The 13640-nt window shown below is 40.3% G+C and overlaps 1 protein-coding gene across 1 annotated transcript in view; it reads right to left on the reverse strand.

Moving 5' to 3' along the window:
* The window catches only part of MYT1L (myelin transcription factor 1 like), a 612659-nt gene that overhangs the window by 307370 nt on the left and 291649 nt on the right, over nt 1-13640 (reverse strand). The window contains exon 14 of the mRNA XM_033939893.1: nt 1850-2086. Coding sequence (XP_033795784.1) covers nt 1850-2086 — 237 coding nt within the window. The remainder of the gene's footprint in view (nt 1-1849; nt 2087-13640) is intronic.

A 13640-nucleotide genomic window follows, 5' to 3' on the forward strand; every position in this document is an offset into this window, starting at 1 on the left:
ACTGTCAGGAACACTGAGTCTGAAGAATTCTGTGATGCAAAGTCAAACCAGTCTCCACAAAGAAAGACACATTCTCCTGAATCTGAGGTCAGACACATTCTCCTGAATCTGAGGTCATTTCTCTTAGATCCTCTAGGGTGAGCAGCAGCACATATTTGCTGTCAGGCTAGTGCACACATCTCTCTGGAGTTCTTCCACTTTCCAAAGGGGAGGGTGAAGAGAGCACCGAGAGCATTCCCTTTGCCTGGGAGTTTGGGGCAGGCAGTTAGCTTTTAGATGCAAAGGCAAATTGGCTAGAGAGGGAGAGGAGACACTGGGAACAGGACAAAGATCTCTCAGGGCTGAAGACCATTACTAATTCAGAGCTGTCTGAGCCCATGGAACTGTAGGAAGCTGAACAGGAGTATTAGACCTCAGATAACCAGGTGGGCCAGCCTATGAAGGTGGAGATGGGCAGCCAGGAGGTACAAGAAATGGACATTAATTGAGAGAACAGAGACACATGAAAAGCTACTAGCTACCTCTCTTTTACGCTGGAGAAAAGTATTTCTTCTGCTTCATGTTTGAAAGACATGATTTCTTTTGTGTTCCTGACAACCCCGAAAGTGTTTTATAAGGACTGTGTGAAAATATTTAAAAGGGTTTTTTTTTCTTTTTAACAATATAAAGTGACTTTGACTTGCCCAGAGGAAGTTGGAGTTTTGTGTTATATTGTGGTGGGATTGTGGGAAATATGGTGGCGACGCTGATAAAGGACCACATCATTGATCACCTTGACAGACTCTGTCTGATGAGGACCAGCCAGTACGGTTTCTGCAAAGGAAGATCTTGTTTGACAAACTTGCTGCACTTCTTCGAGGGAGTAAACAGGCAGATAGACAAGAGCGACCCGATCGACATTGTATATCTGGATTTTCAGAAAGTGTTTGACAAGGTTCCGCATGAACGACTACTTCGGAAAATTGCGAGCCATGGAATCGAGGATGAAATACTCACGTGGATTAAAAACAGGTTGGAGCATAGGAAACAGAGAGTGGGGGGTAAATGGACAATTATCAGACTGGAAGAGCATCACCAGTGGGTTGTTTGGACCCATGCTCTTCAACATCTTTATAAACGATCTGGACATAGGTAGGACGAGTGAGGTGATTAAATTTGGGGACGATATGAAGTTGTTCAGAGTAGTGAAGACACAGGGGGATTGCGAAGATCTGCAACGTGACATAATCAGGCTCGAGGAATGGGCATCGATATGGCAGATGAGGTTCAACGTGGATAAGTGTAAAGTGATATGAGGATAGTGCCAGGGTTGACCATAGGTGGAGCTAGGTATGTCCTGGAACTTATCTGAAGAGTAGTATATTCAGTCTTATCCAGATAAATTAGGACAGATTGAAAACTGTCTTAAGTTATCTGAATATCATTACTATCTAGACATGTTCTAATGCTGGCTGTTTTATCTAGATATTCAGCACTGATGGGTGCTTATGTACCGTACTTGTTTGTAAAGAAAAATTAAAATAGACATTCAGCACTAGCCACTATCTGGATAGTGACACTGAATATCCAGAAATTTTGTGACCACAATTGCTGGCATTTAAAAAAAATGCTTACTGCTGTAGCTGAATATTGACCGATAAATTATCTTATATTTTTACTTTTACTAAACATTTTCCTATTAACAGAGGATATGAAGTAAACCTTAGAATATTATACATGATGATCAACTCCATTGAAAGGAAACTTTTCAGTGCTCTTAAGTATTTCCTGTTTCCTAAGCAGATTTTTAGAAATCTAATGAATTCAAATAACCAGGTTATAAGGAAACCTTTGCAGGAAAAAGACATACGTTAATCTCTTTGGAATCATCTTCATCTATCCTTCTAGGTTTTAGTTTAGTATAATCTACTGGCAAGTCCCAGCAATCATTCTCATTCATTTGGTAACACTGGTTATTCATCACTGCTTGTCGCTGTGGTGACATTGGCTCCAGTGGAGTCAAAATGGGACAGCAACCGTCTCGTTGTCTCTGTTTGTTCATGCTTAGATCCAAGGTTCCATTTTCATCAACTTCAATATCAGGATTCTGTTAAAAAAAAAAAAGAAACCTATTGTTAATTTAGTTTCCCAGAGGAAATGTTACTTTGTTTTCTATTTCTTCTTTTTTTCTCTCTCTCTCTCTCTGCATTTAGGGCTCCTTTTACGAAGGTGCACTAGCATTTTTAGCGCACGCTCAAGATTAGCACGCACTAGCCGAAAAACTACCATCTGCTTAAAAGGAGGTGGTAGCGGCTAATGTGCGTGGCATTTTAGCATGCGCTAAAACCGCTAGCGTACCTTTGTAAAAGGAGCCCTTAGTCTGGTTAGCTCAGAGACAGACTGTTTGCTACGGTGATTAAAATTTCAAATGCTGAATTCCCGCCTATATATAGTAACCAGTAGTTTTGTTACATAAAGTAATTACTACTTAGGAAAAAAAGTTATATTTAATATGACTGCTTACATTAATGTACACATCTGTACTGTGAAATTTATCAAAGATATAACTCTCCAAAATAGTGGCGTAGTAAGGAGGGTTTGCAGGGGAGGGGGGGGGAAGCGGACCACCCCAGATGCTGTCTTGGTTGAGGGCGCCGGCACCTCTCCTCCTCTCCTCTCCTTCATACTCCTCCCCCACCACACATGCACCTTCACTTCTTCCCCACTGCACCTCTAGCTCATTGATGGCATGAGCATCAGCTCTAACCTGCTGTTTGCGCTGGTTCGGCGCTCCCCTCTGACATTACTTCCAGGTCCCGCAACTAGGAAGTGACATCAGAAGGAGAGCCAACACTGGTGTGGGCCGCAAGTTGGAGATGCTGCTCGCGCTGGGGAAACTAAACAGGTATGGGGGAAGGGAAGGGATGTGCATTCAGCATGGCTGGGGGGGAGTAGAGAAAAGGGCGAGAGGGTCGCCGCCACCCACCATCCCTGGTGCCTCCCACCCTTACTAAGCTAGTGCTCCAAAAGGAAATTTCTGACAAAGACTTCCTGTTCCTGCCTTGGATTTGATTTAACACCTGTATGATTCTACCTAGTGTTCATTCCTGCTTAGTTGCCCAAAGCAATTCAGTGTAACTAACAACTGCTTATGAGAAGTCACATGCATTATTCCTTCAGTCCTTACAGCTTCTGTATAAACTAACTGGTAAAGCAAAGCTGCCATTTGCTTAAAAGAATGGTTCATATTTGTGAATGCAAAAGTTGCATGCAATCACTGGGCCCTATAAGATTGTTTGAACTTCTAATTGGACAATTAGAAAGAAGTTATTTTCACTGTGGGACTCTCTCCCAGATAAATTAATTTTAGACATTAACATTTTATTTTTGGCTGAATAGAATAGAAACATTATGGCAGATAAAGGTCAAATGGCCCATGCAGTCTGCCCATCGATAGTAACCATTATCTCTTCCTCTCTCTAAGAGTCCCAAGTGCCTATCTCACACTTTCTTGAATTCAGATCCAGTCTCTGTTTCCACCATCTCTTCCAGGAGACTGTTCCACACATCTACCACCCTTTCTGTAAAATTATTTCCTTAGATTAATCCTGAGCCTATCACCTCTTAACTTCATCCTATGCCCTCTCATTCCAGAGCTTCCTTTCAAATGAAAGAGACTCGACTCATACATATTTATGCTACGTAGGTATTTAAACATCTCTATCATATCTCCCCTTTCCTCCAAAGTATACATATTGAGATCTTTAAGCCTGGCCCCATACGCCTTATGATGAAGATCACGCACCATTTTAGTAGTCTTCCTCTGGCTGACTCCAATCTTTTTATATCTTTTTGAAGGTGTGGTCTCCAGAATTGTATACAATATTCTAAATGAGGTCTAAGTAACGTCTAAATATTTGTTGAAAGATTTTTGGACTGATGAGTAAGTTGGGAGTGGAAGGAGTGGCAAAATTATATATTTATAGGGAAGTTCTAGCTTTTGTCTGATGGTCCTTAATTGAGAAAACAGGACACAATAATAAATGTGCACTTTATAAATGATTAATATTTGGACATATATTTTGCGGTTATATAAAAGTAGTTTTTAGGCACATATAATATATTCAGAATAGCTACCCTCTTTATAAATAAGTGTTAAACTCACTAATGTTGGGACCTTGTACTATATATTTTGCACTTAGAGGTATGCATAGTGTTAAATGTGTGCTATCAGGACTAGCATACCCATTTTTAACATGGGGTCTATCCCAAGACACACAACAATGTGGGTTTCCAGCTTCTTGACTCCTCTCATCCCCAATTCAAAATCTGTGGGTATCTGCCCTACTGATTCCTTCATCTCATCCCTCAAACCCAGACATTTGGGATTCTGGGCCCCAATATATCACTTCCACCCCTATATCAACTCTACGGAACTCCAGTTCTCTGATTTCTCAGCCACCCAATGCAAAATATTTGAGACTCTATGCTTCTGATTTATCCTTCCCTCCTTGACCACACAAAAAAAGCTAGCATCTCTCTCAAATTATACTACTGCATAATAACCATTTTATTAATTTATTCCATCTTGTATATCCATAATTATTCATTGAGAGGAAGAAAAAAAGATATATTGTACCAGCACCACTGCTGAACTCAAAATGTTTTTGCCTATAGGTGCTTCACAACACTTCACAATGGTGGTATATTTTAAGATTAGACAAAAAATAATCAGTGGATAATTCAGAAGGATAGGAGAGAGGGAGATCAGGATGCCTAGTTTTGCAGCTGATTAGACAGGAGAAAAATAGTGTCAAACTTTTAATAATGTGAGAGAGTGGTAAGGGGCAGGAGTTGCACTATTTTGGTATAGAAGGTGGAAAGGAAGAATTTCTCATTCTAATCAGGCTTTGTGCTTTAGGTCAATTAGTACAGATGATCATTAAAAATGCAGAAATTATCATAAAGGTAGTCATCAATTCTTTTTAGTATATGTAAGTTCTGTATCTTATTGCCCAAGCATAGAACAGCAGGCTAAAAATGGGGATAAACATTCATTTGAAATGGCATTTCCCATGCCATTTTCTGCCTGAAATAACATTAAAAAAACAAATTTTCTCCCTATGCATTTATCACAAAAGAGTGCATCTTCCTATGAAAGAGTGTGCACTTTTCATACAGCATGCACATTATTTATGAAGTACACACTCTCTTTTAGAAGACTGTGTATTATTTCCAAAAGAGAGCACTCTTCATGAACAGTATGCACTTTTTTAAAATGAAAAGTGCACTCTTTTGAAAGAGGCTATATTCTTTTTAAAGAGTATACACTATCAATGGTATTGCTACCAGAAAGAAAATTAAAAAAAAAAAAAACCAACCAAAATTTCCATAAACAAAATGGAAAATGACATACAATTAAATTGTTTTGAGTTATATACCTCTCTGGGAGGTGTATAAGGAGAGAAGCAAGGCGAGATATTGAGGGGCAGCAGAATGAATACACTTGTAGGTGAGAATTAAGATCTTGAACTGTATGCGATGGCAGATAGGGAGCCAGTAAAGTGACTTAAGGAGAGGGGTGACATGAGTGTAGCGAGGTTGGTAGAAGATGAGTTGTGCAGCAGAGTTTTGCACAGATTGCAAGGGGGGTGAGATGACACTGTGGGGTACCAGTTAGAAGTAGATTGTAGTAATCTAAACATGAGATTATGAAAGCTTGGACAAGGGTCCGGGTAATGTGCTCAGAGAGAGCTGTTCAGCTGATCACGGCAGGGGGATTCCATTGTCGCTCAGTGACTACGTCTATTTAAAAAGTAAGCCAGCATTTTGCATCTGTCATGGCCTAGGTCTGCTTAAGCTCACCCATGGCTACTTCCGGGTGAAACCACACCCATACCCTGCCTTGGGCGAGCTGAAGCATCCCGATGCATCTCTCTCAACTGCAACAAGCGCCTACAGAGTTTTGGTTTGTTTTTTTAGAAAATGTGCATCCCGATTGACTGGTTAGACAGCAATAGGATACCTACTGCTGCCTACAATTGGGACTCCATTTTTAGAATCTGCCTGTAAGTGTTTAACTTTTTTCCTTATAGTCAACACCTAAAATTCCACTGTATAGTCATCCAACAAGCAAGATTATCATACAGTAATTTAATCAACCATTTTAGTAGCCTTTCTCTGGATCAACTTTATCCTGTTTATATCTTTTTGAAGGTGTAGTCTCAAGAATTATACACAATATTCTAAATGAGGTCTCACTAGAGTCTTATACGGGGGCATTAATACTTCCTTTTTCCTACTGGTCATTCCTCTCCCTATGCACCTTAGCATTCTTTAGCTTTTGCTTTCACCTTTTCACCCTGTTTGGCCATTTTTAGATTATCACACCCAAGTCTCACTCCTCTTTCATGCATAAAAATTATTCACCCCCTAAATGCATGATCTTGCATTTCTTAGTCTTAAATCTTAGTTGCCAAATTTCAGACCATCCCTCAAGCTTCATTAGGTTCTTCCTTATGTTATCCACACTAGAGAATGACATGGGGACAAATTTTTCCCCATCCCCACAGGAACTCATTTTCCCATCCCATCACAGCGAGTTCTTTTCTTGTCCCTGCCCCATTCCTGCAAGTTCTGTCCTCATTTGCACAAGCCTCAAACACTTTAAAATCATAAGTGTTTGTGGCTTGTGTGATTAAGGCAGATCTTACAGGAATGGGGCAGGGACAGGGACAGGGACAGCAATGAAACTCATGGGGACGGGAGTTCCTGCGGGAACAGGGACAAATTTGTCCATGAGTCATTCTCTAATCCACTATCCGAGAAATAACAGAGAACTAGGCATCAATTTAAGTCCTCAACCCTATTTTCATATGCCCACAATGATCTATGAGTAGTGGTAGTGGTCATAAATTAATTTAATAACAAGGGCCTCAAAGTCCATAAGGAACCTTCACTCTATAATAGAGACATTGTCTCCCCTAAGTGAGTTTGAGTTTGAATTATTCTCATTGGTTCAATAGCGGGAAAATAAGTGAGAAGAAAAAAACTCCAAATTTGGAGAAAACACTTCTCAGGTTAAAAAAAACGCTGATCACAACTAATATCAAATCCTAACCACTAGACACAGAATAAACATAGAGTCATAGACCTTCAAAACGGAATAGAGTAGATCTTTATGTCCTAATGTAAGTGAGTTCAGTGACATCCAGTATGACAGCTCACAATCTGGCAGTTTACTCTGGCAATTTCTTCACATTAACAAACTGGTCAGTCAATAGTTGTACTCCAAGCGGTTCAAAAGATTTTGAAGCAATCATCAAAGATCCACTCTTTCTCAATTCTCTAATCCATACCATCAGAGGTGTCTATTCTGTTGCCAACTTCAGTATCATCTGCAAAGAGGCAAATCTTACCAGACAGCCCTTTAGCAATATCACTTACAAAAATGTTTAAAAAACAGACCTTCCTAACTCAGTCCGTCACTTTGGGGTCCATACAGAGGGAGTTTATTTATTAGATGTGTGTGTTGAATAGAGACAAAGACTTTGCCACCACATCTAGCACTCTCTCTTTATCCAATTCCACTGACTCTTTATATATTTTAGTGTTTAACTTTTATCCATACCATATCTCCACCCCATAACCAACAATTTTTCAAAACTCCTAGTGAAAATAGTCTCTTACATTTAGGAGATTGGCCCTACCTAATTTTCAAATGGGTTGAGATAGGTACCATTTTACAATGCTATGCATCAAAACTCTGAATACTGACACTCTTGTAGCTAAGCTACTAAGGATAGTTGTAGCATATGTCCTAAAACAGATTCTATTGTGTGTACTATAATTATTTTACAATCCCATTAGTAACACTACTTTTCAGTGTTTACCATATTTAATATTAACAAGAAACTAATTCTGTGCTTCCCAGCTTTTCAACGTGTGCTATGATAGTGTCTACAAGGGGGTTCAGAAAAGTTCTCAGCCCAACCAAGAAGAGAATGACATGGATATGGTTCAATCAATGATCTGAAACAATGTCAAAACAGAATTTTGTTTCTGCAAATTGGCACATAAAAATAATATGATAACACTCTTTTCAGCTACAGTGGCAAAATAATACTCAGAACTTAGAAAGTTGTTTGGTTGGGCAAAGAACTTTTCAGTACCCCTTCATATATGCTAAGTCTGCTGAAGACTGAAGTGTGAACATTGGGAAAGAAAGCAGCACTGCACTGACACTGTCCACAGTCTTTCTGTACCAGTGAATTTCATCTCTTCCCCAGCCTGCCAATCTTTGAAATAAACAAAGCATTATTTTCTTCCAGTTTTCATTTTCTAGAGTTAGGAGGGAGGTATCAGGAGCACTTCAAACTGTGAATGTTGATATCTACTCAAAAGTCTTCATCCTTTGAATGGAATATAAGCATTGCAAGAATACACTTAGAATGAAAATCTTGCCCTTCAGATTATTCTTATATTTTGGACCTTTTAAAAAATAAACATTGATGGGGGGCGCTAGTGAGCCTAGCAGGGTATGGCTGCATAGTTCCTGAACTCCGCCAACAGTCTGCTATAAAGAATCAATCACAACTGCAATTCTTATTTTTTTTGGATTTATTATAGTTCAGGTTGGTCACTGTACTATGGCCTCGGGTAAAACCGGTAAGAGAAAAAGTACCGAGCCGATATCGCCCCAAAAAACGCCTATGAATAAGAGTGAGACCGAGAACGAGGCCTTGCATGCAGTAATGGAAGAACTCCGCTCCATGCGTGACTTGCTCCAAACCTCTGTGCAAAATACAGAGGACTTAAAGACAGATCTTACCTCGCTATCGACTGAGCTGGCGATTTTCAGATCTAGAGTCGACATTATGGAGCAGCGCGTCGATGTGAACGGAATGAACATCAAAACCCTTCAACAACAAATAAAAAAGATGGTGATCCTAGATCAAGAGCTCGAAGATGCACAGAATAGGTCGCGCCGGAACAATTTCCGAATCCTTGGGATACCGGAGGCCCGGGAAGGGCGAGTCATGATAGCCTTCCTACAATCTTCACTACCGAAAATCCTTGATCTGGATTTCAAATATGATCTGGAGATCAATCGTGCTCATCGTGTGCCGTCGCACATGCCTGAACCTGGTCCCATTTTGGTTCGGCTCTTGCGATACAGCCAAGTAATGGATATTATGAAACAAGCCAAACTTAAGGAGCCACTAAAATTTGAGGGGTCATCTTTACTCTTCGTACCGGACCTTGCAAAGCAGACCGCTAAGAGGCGAAAATTGCTATTGGAGTATCGCCCCAGGCTCAAGTCTATTGGCCTCCTATACCATGCCACGATGCGGGTCACTTATAATAATACTACAAAGAACTTTGTGAACCCCTTGGAATTAGCTGATTACATTGAACGTGCTGCTCCTAGCGCTATTGACAAGACCTGATGGGCCTGGCTAATCGCTACCTGCTGAAGCATTTTTCACTGCTTTTCCTGGCTTCAGGATCGTCCTTGGCTTTTCCCTCGGACTGAGTTCTATACTGCTATTAGATGTTTTATGTATTACAGACATATAGTTTGTTGTCATTCACAATCTATCATGTCCTGTTCAGCTCCCTATACTGGGTTATTATTATATCTGCTCCTGATGAATTATGCATGATTGTTCCACCCTCATGTATATGCTTTTAAGTCAGGATTATAGTAGTGTTTCTATGTGCTTTTCTACACTCCTGTAGTTTCCTTCTGCTGATTGCAGCTTACATTAGCATTTCTTATTCTTTCTTATTATACTGTTGGCTGGCTCTACATGTTGCAGCCCCTGCGGTTTTACTATCCCGCTTTACAACTGTCTTGAACCTATGTCTGAATTCTCATTTTTTCTACTTCTGGATGATTCTATTTTTCTTCCAGCAGTCATTGAGACAGGACTACTATTTAGTTTCCTGACTATTCTCCACTGGTTTCTATGGCCCTTTGAACCACATTTTGCTTTTATCTGCCAGGTACTTTCTACTTGCTATGTTCTTTCTGGAGATCCTTACTCTCGTTCCCATTACATTACATTATTACCTCTGGATCTACTGTTAGCCTCCTATTTTATCATATGTAGCTATGTTATTTAATATCTGTTCTTTAAATGTGAAAGGCTTGAATAACCCTCTGAAAAAACAAAAGATCTGGACTATGTTATTAGATTACAACCTGATGTCTTATTTTTACATGAATCACATCTATCTACTGCTGACTCCATGAAACTATCTTTCCCTTGGGCCTTACCAGTATTGTATTCCCCTGCCATTGATAAACATAATGGTGTACTCATGTTTATTAGGAATTGCCTGGAAATTGACCTCCTTTCACATTTCACTGACACACAGGGTCGCTGGATCAGTGCTATCATCAAACTTGGAGACAAAATGATCACCTGTATTAATGTATATTGCCCCAACATTGACGACCCAGTTTTTTTGGATGAGCTTTCTACACAATTAGCTGCATCCCTGGAGCATCTCAAAATACTGGGTGGCGATTTTAATTTGATCCTTGATCCCAGTATAGATCGCCAATCACATGCCGCCTACAGAAAATCCAATTCCTGGCATAAACTCTAAGATATGATTTTCCAGTTTCATTTATTCGATCCTTGGCGTACACAGCATCCTCATAACAAATAATTCTCCTTCTTTTCCCCTCCTCATGCTACGTACTCACGTATTGATTTCTTCCTACTCAGCTCTGCATTGTCCACATACTTACATATCACCTCTATAAAGGAAATCACCATATCTGATCATGGTGCCATCACTCTCCAACTGTCTGGTTTACACAGCTCGACCCATCAAAGATGTTGGAGATTCAATAACTCGTTACTTTCTGAACCTGAATTTATTGAGTACATCAACTCAGCCATTGCAGAGTTCTTCTCATTCAACTCTCCCTCTGACACGAACTGGGTGACATTATGGGACTCTTTCAAAGCTTTCCTTAGAGGAAGGATTATCTCTTTCGCTGCTTCTCTTAAAAAATGGAGATTAGCTGCTGTTCACCTATTAGAATTTACCATCAAACAGACTGAACAACAACATATCCAATCTTGCAATGACTTCTCTCTACTCACCAAACTATGCTCACTTCGTATACAGCGTAGCTTACTTACTAGCCAATTAGCTAATAAACGTTTACTTTTAAAAAATGCTACATACTATATGAAAAATAATAAATGTGGTCACTCTCTAGCACAATACCTCAAAAGTAAACCCAATAAACCCATATTGCAGCGATTGCGAATGAGTGTGGAACCAACATAATGGACTCCTCAGGTATAGTAACACTGTTTCAACAATTCTACTGCTCTCTTTATTCTTCTGAAGTCACTGGCGATACGTCCACACCGATATTGTTGTGAAACTTACTGAAGAGACCTTTCATGGATGCACAAAAAAATACTCTTTCTCATCCGATTCAACCTTCTGAAATATTAGCTACTATTACCTCTTTTGTGATGGCATCTCTTCAGAATTTTATCAATGTTTTTCTCATAAGCTATTACCACATCTGCATGCCTTTTTTACGTCTCTGATTACTAATGGCTTTGGTGGCGGCACCTTCACGGAAGCAACCATCATTATTCTTCCTAAGAACGGGAAAGATGCCACGGACGTTAAGAACTACCGCCCATTATCCTTGATAAACACTGATGCCAAAATATTTGCGAAACTTGTTGCTACTAGACTACAACCCATTCTGGATACACTGATTACTTCGGATCAGACTGGCTTCATGGCAAGACACCTTTCTTCTGATAACACCAGAATTCTCACTAATATTATCCATGGTACTCGGATGTCACAGTGTCCTCTACTTGCAATTAGCCTTGATGCGGAAAAGGCTTTTGACCGGATAGAATGGTCATATATTTTTCAGGTCTTAAATTGGCATGAATTTCTTTCCTACTTTCTCTCCATGATTCATGTACTGTACACCAACCCTTCTACCAAATTATACATCAACAACGTCTACTCATTCCCTTTTCAACCGACATGTGGCACGAGACAGGGCTGCCCACTGTCTCCTCTTTTCTTTAACTTGGCCTTGGAACCCCTTCTGACTGCTATCCACCTTAACAAAAACATTGTTGGATACAAGCTGGGTGCTCATGAATTCAAAATTTCCACTTATGCTGATGATGTTTTAATCTATGCCTCACCATCTTCCCTTTCACATATCCAGGAAGTGATACGTCAATTTTCTGTAATCTCTGGTTATAAACTCAACCTCTCCAACTCAGAGATTATGCCACTAAACTGTCCTGAAGTACACGTCAAAGTTAAAAATCTTGGCTTCCACTGGGCACCGGAGAAGATCATATACTTAGGGGTGTTCTTTGGCACCTCCATTGACGACATACTAGCACTCAATTCTGATTACATCTTGCGAAAGGTCAGATCGTCTTTAATGCAATGGTCTCCACTTAAGCTTTCATGGTGGGGAAGACTCAACACTATAAAAATGATGGTGCTACCTGTTATCACTTACGTACTTGGAATGCTACCATGCCTACTATCACAATCTTTTTATAAGAAAATTGAATCTCTCCTCACGGATTTCCTATGGAACCACAAAACTCCACGCATTAGCTTACAGAAACTCAAATTCACAAGGCAGGATGGAGGTGTCTCGTTTCCCAGTATTTATGATTATCACATCTCATTCCTGTTAAGACAAGGAGCTCAGTGGAATTCGGTATTGGATACCTCTTCTTCTCTGCCCTGGCTGCTGTTGGAATCCACCTTATGTTCATTACACCTAAACTATGTTCATTCCCTATTGCATCGAATCCTATCATACGTGACATGATTACTGCGATACACATGATTGATTCTTATTTGGAAATCCCATGGGGCTCCTCCTCTTTCGTGCCGCTGTAGAATAATCCTAAAATCCGGATTCAAAACAATTTGGTCTCCTGGAAACTATGGCAGGACCATAACATCTGGACAGTGGGCCACATTTATGATGGTTGTCAATGGCATACCTTTGCTGATATCTGTAGGACCTTCAATCTACCGCCCTCACAGTTCTTTCGTTGGCTTCAACTTACTCACACCATTAAAAAGGATCTTCTCCCATCATCCTCCTGCTCTGGCTATCCTTCCTATTTATCCTACTGTGATAAATTCTCTACTCAGCAACACGTCGCATCCCGCTTGTACAAATTACTGCGTTCACACAAATATAAGGCCATTGTTTCCGTCAGAGACTCTTGGCACGACGAGCTGGGCCTGAATTTTGACGAAGACTGCTGGGAGAAAATTTGGATCAATGTCAATAAAGTCCTTCACTCGTCCTCCTTGCTGCAATCTGCCTTTTTCACCCAACACAAAGCATTTTGGATTCCAGCTAGGGTAGCCAAACTTGGTTTGTCCCATCTATATGAATGCTGGTCTTGCAAGAGCTCGCCCGGTACACTCCGTCATATTTTGTTTGACTGCCCCTTGCTCTCTCAGTTCTGGACTCAGGTGTGGATGTCCATTCAAGATATTTTGGATCTTCGTCAACCATTGACTTATGCCATGGTCACCTTTGGTGCTGCGGCAATACCTCGCCCCATTTCTGAACCCGCTTCTTTGTTACTAAATGGCCTCTTGTCCATGGC

Source organism: Geotrypetes seraphini, chromosome 3, assembly GCF_902459505.1.
Source record: "Geotrypetes seraphini chromosome 3, aGeoSer1.1, whole genome shotgun sequence".
In the NCBI taxonomy this organism is placed as follows: domain Eukaryota; kingdom Metazoa; phylum Chordata; class Amphibia; order Gymnophiona; family Dermophiidae; genus Geotrypetes; species Geotrypetes seraphini.